Raw genomic sequence first — 22,211 nt, forward strand, 5'->3', positions numbered from 1 at the left:
AAGTTACCATGAGCCCCTGCCAAAGGAAGTGAGGCAGGTGGCTACTAGGAGGAGGGCTTTTTCCGCTGTGGCACCCCGGTTGTGGAATGAGCTCCCCAGAGAGGTCCGCCTGGCGCCTACACTGTACTCCTTTCGTCGCCAGCTGAAGACCGTTTTTAACACTTAATTTTAACTTAAATTTAAATTTTACTGTTCTAACTCTGTATTTTAATCTTATATCAATTTTGCTGCGTGGTTTTATCCTGGTTGTGCTTTTTATACTGTATTTTGTATTTGTGCTTTTAACCTGTTGGTTGTTTTATTATGGTTTTAATTTTTGTGAACTGCCCAGAGAGCTTCGGCTATTGGGCGGTATAAAAAATGTAATAAATAAATAAATAAATAAAATTACCAATGCCTGTACCACCATAGCCAAGCTATCCCTGTCCAGGAGAAGCCGTAGCTGGTGAACCAGCCAAAGCTGTTAAAAGGCACTTCGAGCTACCATGGCCACTTGACAGAGATGGATCTAAGAGTACCCCAAAAGTATGAACCTGATCTTTCATAGGGTGTATAATCCCATCCAGAACAGGCAATGAGCCTATCTCCCAGACTCAGGAATCACTCACCCACAGGGCTTGCATCTTGCCAGGATTCAATTTCAGTTTATTGGCCCTCATCCAGCCCATTACTGAGTCTAGGCATGGTCCAGGACCTGCACAGTCTCACCTGATTCAGCTGTCACAGGGATACAGAGCTGTGTATCATCAGCATATTGATAGCATTGAGCTCCAAATCCCCTAATGACCACTCCTAGTGGCTTCATATAGATGTTTAATAACATTGGAGACAAGATGGTGCCCTGCGGCACCCCATTACCAAGGGGCCGAGGAATGGTCACCCAATGTTACTCTCTGAAAACGACCCTGTAGGTAGGACCAGAACCACTGTAGCACAGTGCCTCCAATGCCCATCCCATGGAGTCGATCCAGGAGAATACCATGGTTGATGGTATCAAAAGCCAATGAGAGATCGAGCAGAATTAACAGGATTGCACTCCCCCTGTTCCTCTCTCAATAAAGGTCATCCATCAGGGTGACCAAGGCTGATTCAGTACCATAACTAGATTGTAGACCCAGACTGGAATGGGTCTACATAAACAGCAACCTCCAAGAGTGCCTGCAGTTGCTCCACCACAACCCTCTCAAGTACCTTTCCTAAAAAGGGGGTGTTTGTGACTGGGCAGTAGCTGTCTAGTACCATCAGGTCCAGGGTGGGTTTCTTCAGAAGTGGTCTCACTACTGCCTCCTTAACAGCAGGGACCACCCCTTCCCAAAGTGAAGCATTTATCACTAATTGCAAACTCTGGAATTAAACTTTGAGTGGGAAATCTAAAGTGAACAGTCTCTGATAAACCACTAGCTTGGGCTCAAATTTCACTGTTTGTCAGGAGGAACAAAACTTGAAATTTATTTTTGAATACGAAGTCATTAATTTCAGTTCTATTTGCATAAGGTCACATAATACAGATTGCATATTCATGAAATTCACAAATGGAACATAAACTCCAGTTCACTTACTGAAAATTAATGAGATTAAATTAATGCAACTTTTGCACTGAATAATATTAATCTAGTGGTAAAAAAATGTAGGTGGATGGGTGTAATCACTTTTGTGTAAACCACCTGTCCTTATACCCACATGTTTTAATACATGGAGGCCATGAACTCATGCTTCAAACACACACATACAGGGGCTTCTTAAGACTCTGTTTTCCTTCTTTTTCATGGAAAATAACATGAAGAAAGAAACAGTGGAAAACATGGGAGGGTTAGAAGTGGGAGATGGTGTCATATGAACTCCCCTCACCCTCTTAAAATTACTTGAATTACGCAGGGTGATTGCACGATAAGAACCTTGTCTGAAAATATCCTCTGAGAAGCCGGAGGCTGAATAATACCATGTTCTATGCCAGTTTTTTTCCTCAGTTAGAAAAGAAACCCATATATAATCTATATTTAACATCAGAATGTAATATATCAATATGTTCAAATTCTATGTCTCAAAAATGGAAAGAATGTTGAAAGAAAAAATATTGGATTCACTTGTAAGACACTGCACTCTAATATAAACATCAAAAATGACATTAAAATCTGTGGACTGATTTGGACATAATGGTCTTCCTGTTATGTGTATGTGCCTCTAGCTCATATGCTCCTCCCTCACTGTATTTGATTCTGCTTTAACTAATCACAGTTCCCTACTATTTCTGAACTTATGAAACTCTTTTTTTTCCTAACTGTGGATGCGTAATAAGCCAGGATCAAACTGTGGTTTTGAATTCTGGCTTGTTCTGAAAGTACAGTTTCCCACATTCAGACATAATGAGGGCTAGTTTAGAACCAGAAGCTTCCAATTTTCTCATCATAGCTGCACCTAAGGAGAAATGGGGAGATGGGGACCATGCAGGCTCAAGGCTCACGCATATAGTGAGGCACTGTGGTTTCTTGTTACATCTGAACTGGCTCTGTTATTAAGCCAGCAGCATTCTTTGTTGCTTTTGGCTAGGGCGGTAACTCTGTCATCCTGCCTTCCAGCCAAACTATAAGCCTAGTCATTGGTCCAGCTGGAGATTTGGGGGAGAGGAAGACAAAGACATTAATGTTTTACATGTAAAACAACAGGACAATAAGAGTAAGCCATTACACTAGTCAATGGACCAGTAAAGTATGAAACGAAACCATAATCAGCGTTTTGGCTTTACAAGGGAAAGGATTTGGACACTTGAAAAGGATTTGGTCCATGGTGTTTGTTTGACACTGCTGACATGGTTCCCTCCATGTGTGAGGTCCATGGAACTTGCTTCCATTGTCCTCCCCCCACCCCTGAAAAATGCTTATATAGTTATATAACTCCTTCTGCTAAAATATGTAAAGGATCTAGTACTTTTTTGCATATTCCAAAATTGTTAATCTTGGGTGTGTTAATTATTGATAGAAGAACACTTTTCTCATTTATTTCTGTCCTCAATCAGGACCCAGGCCATAGCCCCAATGGGCAGTACTGATCTAAGTAAGAGTAAAGGGAGATTTTGTTCTTTACGTTCAAAATTCTTCTGACTACACAGATACATTTGATAATTCATTCCAAAACTAATCTCACAGTTCTTAATAATGTACAAACTGAATTAGAAAGACATCTGAGACTTGGGCACATATATCACACTCAATGCCATAAAAGCTCTATGTAGAGGCAGTGCATACATGTGCACATTCTTCAACAGAGTGGCCCAGTTCATACATTATAACAACCCTGTCACAGATTTATTTATTTTTATTTAATTTTAAACCCAGGTTGTGAATGAGTGAGCTGGTGTGTGCTTCCCAATTGCTCCTGCTGCATGAGGGTGCAGGTAGCAACACAGAGATACTGTGTCTGTGGATTGTTTAGCACTGTGTGTGAACCAGGAGAGAGACAACCCAAATTTGGAACTCAGGATTTAGCTCTGGGTTCCAAATCTAGGTTGTCCCTCCTTGCAACAGGGCTGAAACTGAAGCAGGAAATTGAAGCAAGAGTTCAAGAAGAAGTGGGACTCCAAACACAGAGGCAAGAGTTCAGATGAAGTACAGAACCTTGGACAGCTCCGATTGGAGCCTGGGGACATATATCTGGACACAAGCAAGCACTGAAGTGAAGTCGCTCAGAAATTGTTCACTGAAGGTTGATACAAGGAGGGTTCAGTTCAGCCCCTCACATTCAGGTAATGTGTAAGGAAGAGACATGGGGCCATAAGAGATAACCCTACCTCTGCTGCTAGTAGGCCTAGTGGCCCTCTTCTGTCCACAGTTTCTCCATGTGTTAAATGTATTCAAGGAGGATTTTGGCCCAATCCAGATCCCCTTTGCATGGATAAGTTCTTTGAATGTATGGAGGTTGTGCGAATGCCCCTAATGTCTATAGCCTACCCAGGATGGATGGCTCTCCCACCCACCATGTGCTTTTAAAGGTCCCTATCCTACTTTTTGGCATTGATTCCATGGGCACTGGGAGGACTTTCGGCTTTGCTGCAGATTCAGAAATGGAGTTCTAGGAACCTAAGGAAGATGATAGGACAAACTCCTGGGGCTTCAGAGGAAATGCAGGTGTGAGTGCTGGAGCTTTCTTGGCATTTTTGGGGAAAAGGGAGTTCTTCTGTGTTTTGTACTGAGGCAAACTCCCTCCCTCAATCTGTCTCTTCCCCAGAATCCTCTGCTCATCTCCAGCTCATGAGCATCTGATTTCAGTCATATGCAAAATCCTTAACACCCCACATTCACATCTAAAATCTCTGGCTGGATGATGCTCAGGCTAAAGATGTAGAATCTCTTGAATAGCACCTAACAAATGCAGCAAAGTCTATTGGCTTTCAAGCATGAAATAAAAACTTACAATGCAATATTTGCCCTCTCCCACCTTCAAAAAGAGTGGATACAGGGTGTTTCCCATAATGTACCTCAAACTGAAAACCACCCAGCACTTTTTTAGGAGCCTGGCCTAGGTAGAAGGTTAGCTAAGGGTACTAATGGATGCTAATCCACACTTCCAAATGTTAAGGAAATGACTCTTGAAAATACAAGTACCTTTTCCACCATGACAACACTATTCTGAATCAGCCCTAATCAGAAATGAATCCTTCCCTAAACCTCCACATATTTAAGAGTGCACACCCATATTTGTGTACCCATAATCAATATCCACAATTTTAGAGGTAACAAATCATATGTATGGGATATATACATATGGGATGTATGCAATTAGGACCCTTGAGTGCAAGGAGGTTGGAGCAGGTAAGCGGGTGTGGCCCCCTAACCTCCTTCCAAACATTAATTTCCTAAATCAACATCTGAACAAAGAAAAACCAGCCACACTAGCCCTATAGTTATCTCTGCAGGTTGTGCAGATGAAGAGATTTGTGAAGGCTGAATTTCCCAGCACTTGTGGGCTGTAGAACTCATAGAGCACATCCTTGAAATAATTGCTTTAAGTGAGCCCATTTATGAGCAACATGCATACAACTCTTGACAAAGATAAAGTCTGAATTGGAGTCTTGCCTGTGGCAAATTTACAAAGCTTGCAGGCATTTCTTGTGTTCATTGTGCTGAATCTATGATGTCTTCCATTGGTTATCTTATTTAAATGGTTGGGCTTGGAAGTTTACACACTGTTGCCCAACAGAGGATGGAAGTGTTACATTTTTCTGCATAATGTCTCTCTCTACTGGATGCCAATATACACTGCATAGTGTCTCTCTCTTCTGGGTGCCAACACACCTTGGATGCCAATATACTTATAAAACATAACTACATATTCTGGCAATTCACACAAAAAAAATGATGAAATCTGGAAGTGGATGTCCTATGCCACTTCCATCCAGGCTACACCACACACATCTTCATTTTGCATTTTGAACACCAAGTATCTCTAGATAAACTCCAGGGCTGCTAGGTTAAGTGGGAAATAGAAATCCAATGACCCCTAGCTGGATAAGTGAGGTTAATGACTTTGCTGCTGCCATATGTACATAGTGGAGCTGAGCATACTATCTCCTGTGCTGCACCGGAAACGGGGAGACCAAGCCAGTAGAATTATTGTTCCATGCATTTTAAAATGGAAGGAGATAAGAAAGCAAAGGGAAACCCTGTTGAAAGGGGTTAAAAAAGACACGAATCTCCACCGGGCAGGAGGACAGAGGACTCCAGAGTCAGCAGCAGCAGCACTTTTAGATGTTTCTGGCTCAGCTAAAGCTTTCCATCACAAACGCAAGGCAGATGAATTACTCAGTAAATCCTATTACTCCGTGTGGATAAACCTTACATGCAAGTTAACAAGTCTGGAGAGCTGAGGAACAGATTCTGCTGAAAGGATATTCCGGGATCAGAACACTCCCAGCTCATGAGATCTAAGAGGAGAAAAACACAAACATGCTCCCCTTAGCTTTGCATTCTGAAATCCCACCTCTCCCTGCACTAATAGCATCCTGTGCTTGAAAGGAGAGGAATAGAGATAACATGCTATGCTTCCTCTTCCTGCATCCAGCATCTTTGGAGAGAAAATGAAGTGATGAGATCCATAAGGAAAAAGAGAGCCTCCCCCTGTAATATGATATCAATTCAAGAATGCACCTCCAATCATTAAACAGAGAGGCTGCTGGCAAGAGCAGTGTGACTCATGTAGCAGAGTTCAAGGGAGTGTCTATTAACTACCAAGACTAATTCTAGAGGAATAGAGTGAAAACTTTGCTGCTGTCATTAGCTTTGCCAGAGAATTGGTCCCTGGGTGTTTGAGGGTTGTGCACCATCAGCTTTTTGCATAGATTACACACTTATTCTAAATTGTGTCCAATAGTTTTATTGCCATAATATGCAGAATGCACACACTCATGCACACATGCACAGAGAGAGAGGGAGCTGTTTCCTTAGTAAGGCAGTTATGCTAATTTAAATGGAGCATATTACATTGCCAAAAGTTGTTTTATTTAAATGGATGGGGGAGAGTTTTCATTCAAGAACTAAAGCGGGCTGGGATTTATGCAATCCCAGCTTTGAAAAGATAGCACAAACCTATACTCTTTCAGGTGCAGCATCCCACCACCAGCCATACAAACCACAGATGTCTGCACTAAACACAGCTCTTCTTCAAGACTAAGTAAGGAAACCAACAGAGCAAGCAAGCAAAAAGGAACACAACTCAAAGGAGTCACCCGGCAAAGAAGCATGCACCTTCCAAATTGAAATGCTCCATTCAAACCACCCAAAGATTTTCCAGACAGAAATGAGTCCTGTCATCAAAACAGGCAAAGGGCTTTTTTGTTTGTTTTGTTTTTACTGTTTTGTACAAGATCCAGACCAAACGGATATAAATTCACTTCACCAGTGCTTGAATTTCAGAGGAGCATAATGGGTGAGTAGGTGGGAGGTAGGTGGGGGAAACATTCCTCTAGAGACTGGTCCTTTAACCATACAAAATATGGGTGGGTAGGTATTCTTTCAGACCCCAGTTAAAAGGTGGTATGAATACTCTGTACCCATTTTCACTCAAGGGCAAGTGCATTTCCCATTTTACTCATGCTTATCCAAACCAAGGGAAGGAGCAAAATACAGTAGTAGAGATGGCCAGGGGGAATCAGGAACCACGTCAACAATAACATCCTGAAGGTCCTGCCAAAGGAGGGCTTCATCCAATCTGCTTAAATATAACTAAGTTATATTTAGTGGCATCGTTTAGGAGGCTTGGACTACAAACTTAATCCTATTTGTCTCCTCTTTGCCTAGTAGTCACAGTTAATACAGAATTTGAAAAGCAAATAGTTTGAATCAATTGGGTTGGGAAGATGTTGCTGGTTTTTTCCCCTCCTTGTTTTTTGGGCACGTCCCTAAAAATTGCTAATCCGCCCGAAGGTCGGAGGAAAGCGTAATTGTCATGCGTACGCGCGCACGATGAACCAGTATCCGCTTCTCGCCAACATAGCCCAAGCCACAGCCACATTCACACGTACATAGGCACACACGAGTCCCCCAACAGTTCGAGACCATCGAGCGGGAGACGCGAAGAGGAAAAGCAAGAACAAAAGTTGGCCGATCGCCCCCTACCTGAGGATGGCTGTGTCTCCCTGCCTCACCGTGATGTTGTCGGTGCCTCGGTTATAATCCACGCTGCGGACCGGCAGCCCTGTAGGGAGAAGGCAGAGCAATCTCAGTAGGACCAACGGGAATTGTCTCCGATCGGGCTGAGCCCTTCCCACCATGGTTGGAGTTGCAAAGGATAGACTTTTGCGCCTGTCTCCTTTCTGTGTCGGTGCTCTGAGGAGGATGGATTTACGCTCGGAGAGGGAGAGCACAAGGGGCAGCAGGCGAGAGGAAATATCCGGCAAGCGATCGCCAACGCGCAACTCTGCCTCTTTGGCTGGGCAGATCTCTCTCTCTCTCGCTCTCTCGGCGTCTTTTGCGCTGGCTTTCCCAATCTACTTCTCGTTCCCCTTTTGCTGCTGCTTTTTTTTGTGCTCTCTCTTTCGATGTGTTTGGATAGGTGGTTTATGTTTGTGTGTATGTGTGGAGACGGAGAGATAAAGTCTGTTCCCCCCCCTTCTCCCTTTCTCTCTTAAGTCTCCCCAAATGCAACCGGACGAAGATCCAAACGAAGAAGGCGGGAGAGGGCTGATATATACACAAAAATAAAGAAAGAGGGGCGGGGGGAGGGAGGGACGGAGAGAGAGAGAGAGAGAAGCAGCCAGACCACGGGCGGTGGGTACGGGAAGGAGAGAGACGAAAACAAACAAATCAAGCGGCCCAAAAGCGCTCCCAAAGGGCAAGCGAGCCCCCCTGAGGCGAGGGGCTGGGGCTTTGCCTGCCTCCGCCGCCTCGTCTTCTCCGGCGTGTGGGTGCTCCTGCTCCGGCGAGCGGCTGAGCAGTCTCTGAGCGCGCGGCTCCCTTCCTAACCCACTTTCCCAGGCGGAGCGAAGGAGGGAGGGAGGGAGGGAGGGGTGGGAAGGGGGTCTCCTCTCAGGCGGGCTCTTGGATAACTCGTTTCCACGCGCGCTCCCGCCTTCCTCAGGCTTTCCCGCCGCCGCCGCCTCTCCTCTCCCCCTCCCAACTTCCCTTCTTGAAGCTTCACACCCCCACACGCACACCCCCCCACACACAACTGTCCCCCTTCAGCCGCAGCCCGCCCGGATCAAAGCCTCCCTGCTCCCTTAGGTTGTCACGACAACAGCTTCGCGGGAGGCCTCTGGCCCTCCAGGCAGTTAGGGCCGCGGGGAGGAGGGTAACACGAGAGGAGCCACGAAGGGGGCTTGGGCCCGAGGGGGAAGGGAGAAGCCGAGGCTTGGAAAGAAGTTGGGGACGGCGTGGTGGGGTCGAGGGAAGGAGGGGAGATAAAGAGGCTGGGTAGTATGAGGAGGGTTGAGTAGGAGAGAGGGAATAAAGAGGGAAGTATGGATGGGGGGGGGGGCTCTTATTGGGAGGCGGGAGAGAACGAAAGAACAAACAAGTTAGGGTCAAATTTCACAATCACCACAATCGTGGTGGTCATATTTTTTGTGTTCACCTTGGGGCTGCTCTGCCGCTCACAAGTGAATGATGTGAGGCACACACTGATTGCAGGAGATAGCTGCTGGTCAGGCAGGCTACCGCAATTTAACTGTGATTGGCAGGGTCAGGCCTGCCAAACTGCCAGGTTCTTCTTGTAGTGAATGAGGCCAGACAGGTGGCTTCCCATGAGATAAAGGTGCCACAGGTTGAAGAAAAAGAAAGAAAAGTGGCCACCACAGTGAGCCACAGGGTGATATAAACGCAGGTCAGGGGTTCATTCTGGGAAAGGGGTGGAAGGATATGTGTGCTTCTATACATGCCCTGTACATGGACTCCCATATGTGTGACTCCTAATCTGGAAAAATGGAGGGTGTGAATCTTCCCTATGGGAGCTTGTAAATATTTGGGCATATTAGGCACGCACAATGACTTGAAACACATGGGGGTTAAAGGCAGGTCTAGAATGTGTAACACCCCCTCCCCAAGTCCATTTCTACCTGAATGATCATCTCATCATATGGAATTGGCCCTTACTTTGCTCTGATTCATTAATCCACAAGAGTAATCTTCATTAATCCACAAGAGTAATCTTCATATATGTCAGAGCTCACAACCATCTACACTTCTCCCAACTGTAGGTCAGGATCTGAAGCTCTCAACTAGCTTACAGATTGCAGTACTGGCAACAGCAATGGAACATGTTGTTCTGGTTCATATTGTTGTTCAATGCTCATGTGGGCAGACCATTCTTACAAGGGACAAAAGCATTTGAAAGCAGCTGGAAGTTAACATCTGAACTGAACACCTAAAAACCACACTCTCACTAAACTTTCATATCACACTGAATTCTCACTTTCTATTACATCCAAAACTGGGCTTGCTCCCTTTCTTTACTTTCATTCTCTGGACCCCACTCCAGTGCTCTGACTTCATTGTGTTCAGCTTGAGGTTGCTCTATATGTTACTATTAAAAGATACCAGAAAATCTTGCTCAAATGTAATCACAATGTTACCCATATTTGAATACCTTCCTTTATTGTAATATCTTCAGAGTTAAATGAAAATAAATAAATGAAGAAATGGGGAAGGCAGAATGGAGACAGGAAAAAGCAAAAAGAGAGGGAGAATAGGGGGAAAGTGTGTGTGTGTGTGTGTGTACACACACACACCACCAAATGTTTGACACAGCAACCTTAAATTGTTAGCCCCTTTGATGAAAGAGGGAACATCCTTCTAGGCAATTGGCGTTTCAGGCTCAGATATTGCTCTTTTCGTTCTCTTGTATTTTCCATCCCCAGATAAAACATTCCCCACCACGCCCTCAGACCAGCCCTTCCTCTTGCACTCTCTTTCTCTCTCTCCTGTGCCCCTAGTCTGTGAGGGTCTAATTGGAGTGGAGACAATGATGGCATTGAGTTGCCTGCAGTGTGAATGATCAGTCTGTCTTCCCCAAATGCCAGCACCAGCAGCTGAGCCCCCAGATCCTTGCAGCAGCTTCGCTGATTTGACCCAAAGAGCATTCATAGTGCAGCTCACGCACCATTTGGCATCATTGCACAAGGAGGTAGCTTAATTAAACAAGGAGGTGGGGGACAGTTAGCCTGTGATGATGATGGCTCAATCAGTGTTGACATCCGCCTCTTTTCCCAGTCATCACATATATGAGACAGCCATGCCCAGGGATACTGCTAACAGAACACCAGAGACTGGAATCTGACTACAGCCAGGATAAGAATGTGTGCAAGAGGAAAGGACAAATAGAAAGACAGGCAGTTTTTCAGTGAGAGCTTCCAAAAGCCCAGCTTGAGGATACCTTGTAAACAATTTCACTCCTGGTTGCATATATTGAAATCATTAACTGGGTCCTACATTTACTTTTTCAGTGTTAAAATTCAGCACACCACATTTGCAGTATCATACTGCTCAGCTACTGCTTAACAGTGTTCACATATTGTTGAAGACTAAGTGAGGCAGGTTAAGATATACAAATGGAAACTACAGAAGAGGGTTGTATCACACTGTAACATGCAAATTAGGTCTTCATATTCAGGGTTGTTACTAGGCGAGTTCCAAAATTGTTGGAGATCCAAAACAGTAGCATTGGTCACACACAGGAGTTGGTAGGCCTGGATGGTAAAGCATATTTACATCCTGATTAATAGGCACATCTAGATGAAAACTACCTTGTGGATGTAGAGGCAAGTGCACATCTGCATTGGCAGTGCAGGCTTAGGCATGTTTTTGCATGCAGATATCACTAGCCCAATATATTTCATTAGATTAGTGTCTTCTTGGTCTAAGAGTATGCAAACTTTAAAGTTATACGACTCCTTTTTGTCAAGCAAAGATAACCAATAGGGAAATGTTGCGAATATCTGTAATCCTTGTGTGTCAGCTATACTCCTATTGACAATTTTGTGAGTGGGAATCCATATTTTTGGATTTGGATTTTGAGATGAAAATATCCACAAATGCTAACCTGGAGAATTCCTCACCAGCATCTTTTATTCATTCCACATAAATATCCCAAATTCCAAACTAACTGTTCCTGGTGACAGCAGTTGTAAAAGAATGCTAGAACTGTGTACAGATCTTTAAAACAAGCATTTTTAAATAATAATCATAATAATACTCAATTTGCATACTGTTGTCCTAGCAGGGGCGCTTCTGAGAATCAGCTCACACTATGAAGATCACTGTGCATTGATATGCTTTTTCATAATGAAGCTTTCTCCTCTCTTGACCAAGATGACCTTGACAAGGACACCATTGTGAAGAAACTCAAAGCTGGATGAAGCTTGCTACTGTGAAAAGTTAAATGCAATCAGAAACGCCCAACTATATGAGGCAGTAGTGCATACTTCTTCTCATGGCGTGTGAGCTGTTCATTTACAGTTAATAAGAGTTATTATATGTTAATTAAATACCAGTGGAGTAAAGAAAACATATTTGTCGGAGATTAACAATTATGCAACACGAGCAGCATCTGCCACACAACTGCTAAATCTGGCTAAATATTTCCTTATCACAGAGTATTTACTTAGGAAGCAGTTACTATCTTGTTAAATCTAAATTTAATGCCTAGTTAAATATATTTAGGGTGCACTTCATGGAAAATGGCATCAATATGCTTTATATGGAGAATAAGGGAGGGCTTTGCAAAATGAAATAAGGCAATAAAAGCTTTCCGCAGGTTCCAGTAACTATTGAATGCCATATGGAAATAGAAATAGCAAGAAAATCCCTCTCTCCTCAAAGGAAAGCAGAAGACTAAAAACGACCTTGCTCTTTTTTGGTCACAAAATAATCTCCAGAATTGGAAGCCAGCAGCTCCCAATTCCCCTTCCCCTCCCCCCCCCCCCCAAATGTGAGAAATTGCAGGAATAATTTGTGTGAGAGGGAAGATTGCAAAAAGAAGCAACAAGCAAAACAAAACTGAAAGAACAGAATTATCTGTTTGGGCCACCTAAGGGTAAGCTTTTGCATCCCTCCCTGTTATGTTTTAGAGCCAGATATCACTGTGATGTGCCCTAACCTTGACTGGAACCAAGAAACCCTGCTCTGACCTGACCATTCTCATCATCCCAACTCAAGCAAGAGCCATCATAACCACAGAGGAAATGCCCTCTATAGACCTTTGAGATTCTTCTAACCCCTCCTGACTGTTTGCACATCTTTGATCCCTTCCATCAAATTCATTCTATTGCAATGTCCTGCCACTTGGTTTCCACCTTCTTTCTCCATCCATCTGCCAAATGTTTGACTCTTTCTTGCTTTTTTGCCTCTATTATCACAACCATTTCTCCCCTATTTTATTTATTTATTTATTTATTTATTTATTTATTTATTTATTTATTACATTTCTATACCACCCAATAGCCGGAGCTCTCTGGGCAGTTCACAAAAATTAAAAACATTCAAAGTATAAAACAATAGTATAAAACCATAATATAAAATACTATATAAGAGTCTACATATCTCTGGATTTTCTATCTTGCTCATTGTATTAGTTGGGGCAAGCCTTTTCATTGGTTATTATTTAACCTTCAGGACTAATTCAAGATTCCCATCTTGAATTCCCTTCAGGGACCTAACAGTGATGTCCCACTCCTTTGGTGACAGCTCCTCCTCAGTCATGGAGAATGGGGGTCTCAAGCAAATAAATCACCAGGCCCAGATGGTATCCATCCTGGAGTTCTCAAAGGACTCAAATATGAAATTGCAGACCTCCTCACAAAAATATGCAACGTCCCTAAGCTCAGCTTCTGTACCAGAGGACTGGATGATGGCCAATGTAACCCCAATTTTCAAAAAGGGATCCAGGGGGGATCCAGGAAATTACAGGCCGGTTAGCTTGACATCTGTTCCAGGTAAATTGGTTGAAAGCATTATTAAAGTCAAAATTAGTAATCATATAGAAGGGCATGTCCTGCTGAAGGAGAATCATGTCCTGCTGAAGAAGAATTTGTACTTCAAAAGGCTTTTGATAAAATCCCCCACCAAAGACTAATGAACAAACTTAGTAGTCATGGAATAAGAGGAGAGGCCCTCTTATGGATAAGTAACTGGTTACAGAGCAGAAAACAGAGAGTAGGACTAAATGGTCAATTCTCCCAATGCAGGGAAGTAAATAGTGGGGTCCCACAGGGAATTGGTATTGGGACCAATCCTTTTCAATTTATTCATAAATGATCAGGAATTAGGAGTGAGCAGTAAAGTGGCCAAGTTTGCCGATGACACCAAATTATTTAAGGTCATTAAAACACAAAGGGATTGTGAGGAGCTTCAAAGGGATCTCTCCAAGCTGGGAGAGTGGGCATCCAAATGGCAGATGCAGTTCAGTGTAAATAAGTGTAAGGTGACGCATGTTGGGGCAAAAAAACAAACAAAACACAACTTCAAGTTTAACCTAATGGGATCTGAGTTGGTGGTGACCAAACAAGAAAGAGATCTTGGGATTGTGGTGGACAGCTCGATGAAAATGTCTACCCAGTGTGCGGCTGCTGTAAAGAAGGTAACCTCCATGTTAGACATTATAAGAAAAGGAATTGAGAATAAAACTGCCAGTATCTTACTGCCTTTATACTTATCTATGGTGCGAGCACACTTAGAATACTGTATGCAGTTCTGGTCACCACACCTAAAAAAGGACATTATAGAGCCGGAAAAAGTGCAGGAAAGGGCAACTAAACTGATTAAGGGGCTGGAGCATCTCCCCTATGAGGGAAGATTACAACAATTGGGATTGTTTAGCTTGGAAAAAAGGAGGCTAAGGGGACACATGATAGAGGTGTACAAAATTAAGCATGGTGTGGAGAATGTGGATAGGGAGACATTTTTCTCCCTCTCTCAAAATACTAGAACCCAGGGTCATCCCATGAATCTGATTGGTGGGAGATCCAGGACAAATAAAAGGAAGTACTTCTTCACACAGTGCATAGTTAAATTATGGAACTCACTAGCACAAGATGTAGTGATGGCCAACAATTTGGATGGCTTTAAAAGGGGGTTGGATAAATTCCTGGAGGTGAAGTCTATCAATGGCTACTGGACCTGATGGTTGTGTGATATCTTCAGTATTCAAGGCCTGTGTGCAACAGTTGCTGGGGAACATGGGCAGGAGGGTGCTGTTGCACCATGTCCTGCCTTGTTGGTCCCTGGCCAATGTCTGGTTGGCCACTGTGTGAACGGAGTGCTGGAGTAGACGGACCCTTGGTCTGATCCGGTATGACTGTTCTTATGTTCTTATCTCTACTTTTCAAAGCTCCCCCCACCATTCTTTTATCTTTTATCCCTCACTTACTAAGAACATGGTTCATAGAGTTGAGGGACTTTTGTCATCTCACCTACACATCATTGGAAACTTTTCTGTTCCTTCAAATGATTTGGCTAATTCTCTCTGTGTTGCTGACCTTTTAAGTCTTGCTTATAGCAAAATATTATTGCAAAAATCAGTTTTTAAAACCCCTTTCTCCTATCTCTATCAATTGTATCATGACTAGAGTCAGGGGTTCTAGAAATTTGACTGGTAGTAATCAGGCCACATGACATAGAATATGACCTCTAATGTGTAATTTAGTAGCTTGAGAAGGATCCTGAGAATCATAACTTTTCATTTGGTGCAAATGAAGAAGTTTCTAGCTGTTCTTATTTAAATCTGAAAATGTGTTTTCACAACCTGTGCTATCAAATGACAAATTAAGAGATACTGGGTGCATTTCCCATATTTTAGGGTGTGTGACTTTGCCTTCAGCAGTAATATCACCAGCCATTCAGTGTTCATACGCTTCAAAAAAGCCTTAGCCGATCGTTTTTTCAAAGGCTTTGAAAAGGTACAATATAGACTAAAATTCCAATAAAACTTTCACTATTAAATTACAAAATCATCCCATAGTGGCTTAATCTTGACCTTTAAAAGCCAGCCCAAATAGGAAGGTCTCACAGGTAAGGCAGCATGATGTTATTGATCTTGGAGATGGCAGTGTGATATATTGGAGATTATACTCTCTCATATATGTAGGGGTAGCACTTAAGCAACAAGGTTAGAGGTTGGTACATCACAACTAGCACCTTCCCTAGTTCCCCCAAAAGCTTTACAAAACCCTCAAAAAGATATTGAAGCAAATGTGCAGTGTCCTTCCAGCAACTGACTTCTTTCAGGATGAGACAGATAGGACATAGGGACATGGTTAATTACTAATATGATACGTGCATATTATATACAACAAGCAATTTGAAATTTGGTGTACTAAATATTCTTCTCCCTAGTCCTTTGGTCAGGCCTATATATAATGGTGCTACAAGGGTGGAAACAAGTTCTCAAATACTAGCAAAACATTATTTTGCAGGCCTATTCAAAATTGCTAAGGTTGGCTCTTCCTAACAAACGCCAATGGACCCCAAAAGACTATTCTGATATTGACTATTAGTAACGGATGAAGAAGCTGCAATGCCTTGCTGAAATGAAACAGCCTATATATTCATTTGCCATTGTAAAGTGTGTATTTCTGAATGAAAAAGGCAGCACAAGGCTGTAGTACTGTGCATTTCCCTTGGTAGACCCATTATAGTGGTTTCCACAGAGCTCTCTGAGGTGTCTGATGAGCCAAGAAAATGACTCTCAGGATTTTTTAAATGGTATCAGTAGAAAGTGAACTGTCAAAAAGCCTTAAGTATGACAGTCTGATAGATGAATTTGTACATAAAATATTGGAGAGGTCCCGCTGAAAGTATGACCTACCTCAATTTCAGATGCTGAAAAAGCTCACAATAGTTCTGCAGTTTGAGACAGTATTTATGTTTTTAAAAAAAGAAGAAAGAAAGGAAGGAAAGCAAATGCATTTATAAGATGTACTTATTTTCAAGGAGAAAAACAGGACACCTGTCTAGGTGTGTGTTTTCATTTGAGGAAGAGGGAAAGAAAGTAGCAAAAGAGGAGGCTTTTTTTCCAGCTAGGAATGAAGAAAACAGAAACTGCTCTTCTTTTATTTATTATTATTGCATTTATACCCTGCCTTTTTTCCTCCAAGGAACCTGATGCGGCGTACACAAACCTCTTCATCTCCATTTTATCCTCACAACAACCCTGTGAGGTAGGTTGATGTGAATGTCTGTGACTGGCCCAAAGTCACCCAGTGGGTTTCCATGGCTAAGTGGGGATTAGAACCCAGATCTCCCAACTTCCAGTCTGACATTTTAGCCACTACACTACACTGACTCTTTTAGAAGTGGTCTATGCTTTTCCTCTCACCATTAATTTGATATCTCCATTTTTGGGTATCCTGTTTTGTAACAAGACCTGGAGCTGACTGTAGTTCAGATCACGAACTTCTTATTGCACAATTTAGAATCAAACTAAAGAGAATAGGGAAGACCCACAGATCAGTTAGATATGAGCTCACTAATATTCCTAATGAATATGCAGTGGAAGTGAAGAATAGATTTAAGGGACTAGAGTTAGTAGGTAGGGTCCCGGAAGAACTATGGACAGAAGTTCGCAACATTGTCCAAGAGGTGGCAACAAAAAACATCCCCCCAAAAAAAGAAAACCAAGAAGGCAAGATGGCTGTCTGCTGAGACACTGGAAGTAGCCCAAGAAAGAAGGAAAGCAAAAGGCAACAGTGATAGGGGGAGATATGCCCAATTAAATGCAAAATTCCAGAGGTTAGCCAGAAGAGATAAGGAATTATTTTTAAACAAGCAATGTGCAGAAGTGGAAGAAGACAATAGAATAGGAAGGACAAGAGACCTCTTCCAGAAAATTAGAAACATCGGAGGTAAATTCCAGGCAAAAATGGGTATGATCAAAAACAAAGATGGCAAGGACCTAACAGAAACAGAAGAGATCAAGAAAAGGTGGCAAGAATATATGGAAGATCTGTATAGAAAGGATAATAATATCGGGGATAGCTCAGACGGTGTGGTCAGTGAGTTAGAGCCAGACATCCTGAAGAGTGAGGTTGAATGGGCCTTAAGAAGCATTGCTAATAACAAGGCAGTAGGAGACGATGGTATCCCAGCTGAACTGTTTAAAATATTGCAAGATGATGCTGTCAAGGTGATGCATGCCATATGCCAGCAAATTTGGAAAACACAAGAATGGCCATCAGACTGGAAAAAATCAACTTATATCCCCATACCAAAAAAGGGAAACACTAAAGAATGTTCAAACTATCGGACAGTGGCACTTATTTCACATGCCAGCAAGGTAATGCTCAAGATCCTGCAAGGTAGACTCCAGCAATTCATGGAGCGAGAATTTCCAGATGTACAAGCTGGGTTTAGGAAAGGCAGAGGAACTAGAGACGAAATTGCCAATATCTGCTGGATAATGGAGAAAGCCAGGGAGTTCCAGAAAAACATCTATTTCTGTTTTATTGACTATTCTAAAGCCTTTGACTGTGTGGATCATAACAAACTGTGGCAAGTTCTTAGTGGTATGGGGATACCAAGTCATCTTGTCTGCCTCCTGAGGAATCTGTATAACGAACAAGTAGCAACGGTAAGTACAGACCATGGAACAACGGACTGATTTAAGATTGGGAAAGGAGTACGGCAGGGTTGTATACTCTCACCTTACCTATTCAACTTGTATGCAGAACACGAATCCAAGGCTGGAGTTAAAATCGCATGAAGAAACATTAACAATCTCAGATATGCAGATGACACCACATTGATGGCTGAAAGTGAGGAGGAGCTGAGGAGCCTTATGACAAAGGTGAAAGAAGAAAGTGCAAAAGCTGGGTTGCAGTTAAACCTCAAAAAAACAAAAAAACAAAACCAAGATTATGGCAACCAGCTTGATTGATAACTGGCAAATAGAGGGAGAAAATGTGGAGGCAGTGACAGACTTTGTATTTCTGGGCGCAAAGATTACTGCAGACGCTGACTGCAGCCAGGAAATCAGAAGACGTTTACTTCTTGGGAGGAGAGTAATGACAAATCTTGATAAAATAGTTAAGAGCAGAGACACCACACTGACAATATTATTATTATTATTATTATTATTATTATTATTATTATTATTATTTATATAGCACCATCAATGTACATGGTGCTGTACAGAGTAAAGGTCCACATAGTTAAAGCAATGGTATTCCCCATAGTAACCTATGGCTGCGAGAGCTGGACCATAAGGAAAGCTGAACGAAGGAAGATAGATGCTTTTGAACTGTGGTGTTGGAGGAAAATTCTGAGAGTGCCTTGGACTGCAAGAAGATCAAACCAGTCCATACTCCAGGAAATAAAGCCAGACTGCTCACTTGAGGGAATGGTATTAAAGGCAAAACTGAAGTACTTTGGCCACATAATGAGAAGACAGGATACCCTGGAGAAGAAGCTGATGCTAGGGAAAGTGGAAGGCAAAAGGAAGAGGGGCCGACCAAGGGCAAGATGGATGGATGATATTCTGGAGGTGACAGACTTGACCTTGGGGGAGCTAGGGGTGGTGACAGCCGACGGAAAGCTCTGGCATGGGCTGGTTCATGAAGTCATGAAGAGTCGGAAGCGACTGAACGAATAAACAACAACAAAGGACCAACTCCATGTTCCATTTGTATTCCTTTCCTTACACAAGAATGATTCAGGTGAATTTTTTTAAAACATATTTTTCACATGGTGAAATCAAACCAAATAGGTGTTGTCACATGATGAATTGCCTTTGGACATCTCTCCAACTCATTGCAGCATAGAAACAGTTTTGAAAAGTGGGTTCAGCCAGGAAAACATGACGCTCTGTTGAAATAATCATCTATTGCATCGCATGGCAAAATCAATTCTTGTTGACTTGTTTAAGTTAAATACCAGGTGAAGTGTGGACTCTTAAGTTAAATATGAACCCAGAATGGCTTTGTGAATCAATATCCAGAAGGTGAAAAATGAAGAAGCTGTCTGCAAGAAGGTGAAAAACTGGAGAAACCAGTAACTGCATTCTCCTACTACTACATGAAGGCCGTAGCTAGACCTAAGGTTTATCCCAGGATTATCCTGGGGTCAAAGCTGTTCATCTAAGTGCCACACAGGGCATCGAGCGCTCAGGCAGGGATGAACCCAGGATGATCCTGGGATAAACCTTAGGTCTAGCTACGGCCAAAGTGTGGACTCAAAGATGTCAGCTGTGGGTGATCCAGGAGATCCAGAAGTCATCTGAGGCTCATGGATCTTTGTGATTACCATTTTTACACCTACAGCAGAAATAGGAGATGAGCAAATAACATATTTCTCTATCCCCTTTTCTCATAACATTCAATGCAGCTATCAAATTATCACGTTGAACTGTTAGCCTTTATTTATTTATTTATTAAATTTATATACCACCCCATAACCGAAGCTCTCTGGGTGGTTTACAAAAGTTTAAAACAGTGAACATTAACAAGTATACCAAATTTAAAACCTTTGACTCCTCCTTTCCTTCACAGAGTTTTAATTCCTTCCTATTCTCATACAACCCACCATTCAACTGTATTAAAGATAGAGGAGTACAAATATGTCAGTCCTAGATATTCCAGTACAGCTTGCTAGGGACCTCCCAATAACAGCAATACAAATAGACTGAAAGCATGTTGAACTGAGATAACATTCTAGGTTCCTTCCTAACCGATTACTGTTAAGATGGATAATGAAAAACAGCTAGGCTGTTCATAAGAACATAGAATGCTAGCAGGTGAAATTTACTGGTGGTGGTGGTGGTGGTGGTGATAACTGTGTGTGTGTGTGTGTGTGTGTGTGTGTGTGTGTGTGTGTGTGTATGTGTGTGATTAATGCCAGCCCCTCAACACACCCTACCATCTTCAGGGGCTTAGAGCGATGGCGCCAAGTACCCAAATGAATTTCATTAGTGTGTCTCCTTCAATCCATTTAGGATTAGATCTGCATCTACTGTATCTAGAGTCTGGGAATATCTGGGAATATCATCAAGTCAGATAAGAATATAAAACATCTGATGAATATCTGCCATCAAACTTTACATTTGAGATTTTAAGATGAAACTTTGGAACGAAGTCACTCTACCTGACTTAGTGGATTTATTATCAGAGCAGAAAGTGACAATCACTTAGAAATTGGGATAGATTTTGTTACAGATCATGAGGTTAATAGTTTCCAACCTTAGAGCAAGAAGTGCAGAATGAAAGACTGGACATCTCAAAGCATTCTGCTCTATTCAAATCATTTGTCTATATGGAGAAAAGAAACTGTCTGTAACATGCCAATTTGTTTCTCCATTATTTAAGTCTTGTATATGTTTTCCTTCTTGCTGTAATCCTGTACAGTATATTTATTTATTTTATTTTATTTATTGCATTTCTATACCGCCCAATAGCCAAAGTAACTGATATAGTAAAGGTAAAATAACAAGAGGCAAATGTTCTCAAATTCACGTATTATTTAATAGTTCATCAAATTATGAACCACCATCCATGAAAGTGAGAATTCACCCTAGCCAATCAGAACAAGTGAGCAGAGAATAAATTCCCTTTTATCTGAACTCTGCTAATCTGAATTGGACTTGAACTGTAACACATGCTAAATACATATTAAAGTATACAAATAATAAGGCTTACTATGACCTTATTATCTCTAGAATCTGCCAAGCCACCCCATACCTGATGATAAGCACCTGCATTTAAAACAACAATAACAACAACTAGTAGTACAAAGAGTGTTTTTGTGATCGATTTGAAGAAACTTAAGACTGAAGGAAAGGCAAAAGTTTATTATCTCAGGATAAGCGATTTTACAATTATCTCTTCTCTCAATTATCAGTTCAGGAACAAAGGATTTATCAGTAAAATGGAGAGCCATTGACAGAACTGAGGAAAGAGAATCATGTAGAGAAATAGAAATGCCATTGGCCAGGCTTAAATATTGGGCAAACTCACAATAAAGAAAGCTTTTATTGCATTTAGTTGGGGGTAGAATTAGCTAGCCAAATACAATTATCACATTGGGGTTCTACACTTAATGGCAACCTAAAAACCATTTAACGCCCCTCTCCAAAACAAAACAAAACTTGGAAGCAACCCTCTACAATAAGTTCCTGTGATCTCAAGAAGAGATCTTATTTAGTAAGAGTGCAGAGGTTTCCAAATCATAATTTCAGTCCCCTATATTAAGTGAAGAGATTTAAAAAACAAAAATAAACAATATATCTCTATCTATCTATCTATCTATCTATCTGTCTATCTATCTATCATCTATCTATCTATCTAATAGTTGTTTTGGCCTTTTGCCATATTTACTTCTTGTAAATGCTTGCCTTCAGGCAGTTACTCAATGGTCACATATTTTCTAAGTACAGAGATGTGATGAAGAAAGCTTCACTTTCAAAGATGTTTTTGTTTGCCCGGAAGTTGTTAATTTCATAAGCACCCTTCCATCAAAATGTAGCGTCTCATTTTTTTTTTCTATGTTCTAGAGTTAAGTCAAAATTTCTCATATATATGATTCCCCCCCCCTTTTCTGAGCCTTCTCTGAAGTGATGGAGAATTTTGATTCCTCCCCAATTGGGGACAGGGTGAAATGCCCTCTCCCCAATTTCACCACCTGCAAATAAAGAGGTGAATGTCAGCACAACTGTGGACCTGACCCAATATTCTTTCTTTCATTCATTCAGTTGTACATTTATACCCTGCCTTCTATCATGGAATTCAAGGTGGTGTACATGGAATT

At 41.9% G+C, this 22,211-nt stretch overlaps 1 protein-coding gene across 1 annotated transcript in view; it reads right to left on the bottom strand.

Moving 5' to 3' along the window:
• Window positions 1-8,385, bottom strand: part of LSAMP (limbic system associated membrane protein) — a 567,030-nt gene extending 558,645 nt beyond the window's left edge. The window contains exon 1 of the mRNA XM_063126940.1: window positions 7,608-8,385. Coding sequence (XP_062983010.1) covers window positions 7,608-7,762 — 155 coding nt within the window. The 5' untranslated portion in view covers window positions 7,763-8,385. The remainder of the gene's footprint in view (window positions 1-7,607) is intronic.
• Window positions 8,386-22,211: the final 13,826 nt, after the last annotated feature.

Source organism: Elgaria multicarinata, chromosome 5, assembly GCF_023053635.1.
Source record: "Elgaria multicarinata webbii isolate HBS135686 ecotype San Diego chromosome 5, rElgMul1.1.pri, whole genome shotgun sequence".
Lineage (NCBI taxonomy): Eukaryota > Metazoa > Chordata > Lepidosauria > Squamata > Anguidae > Elgaria > Elgaria multicarinata.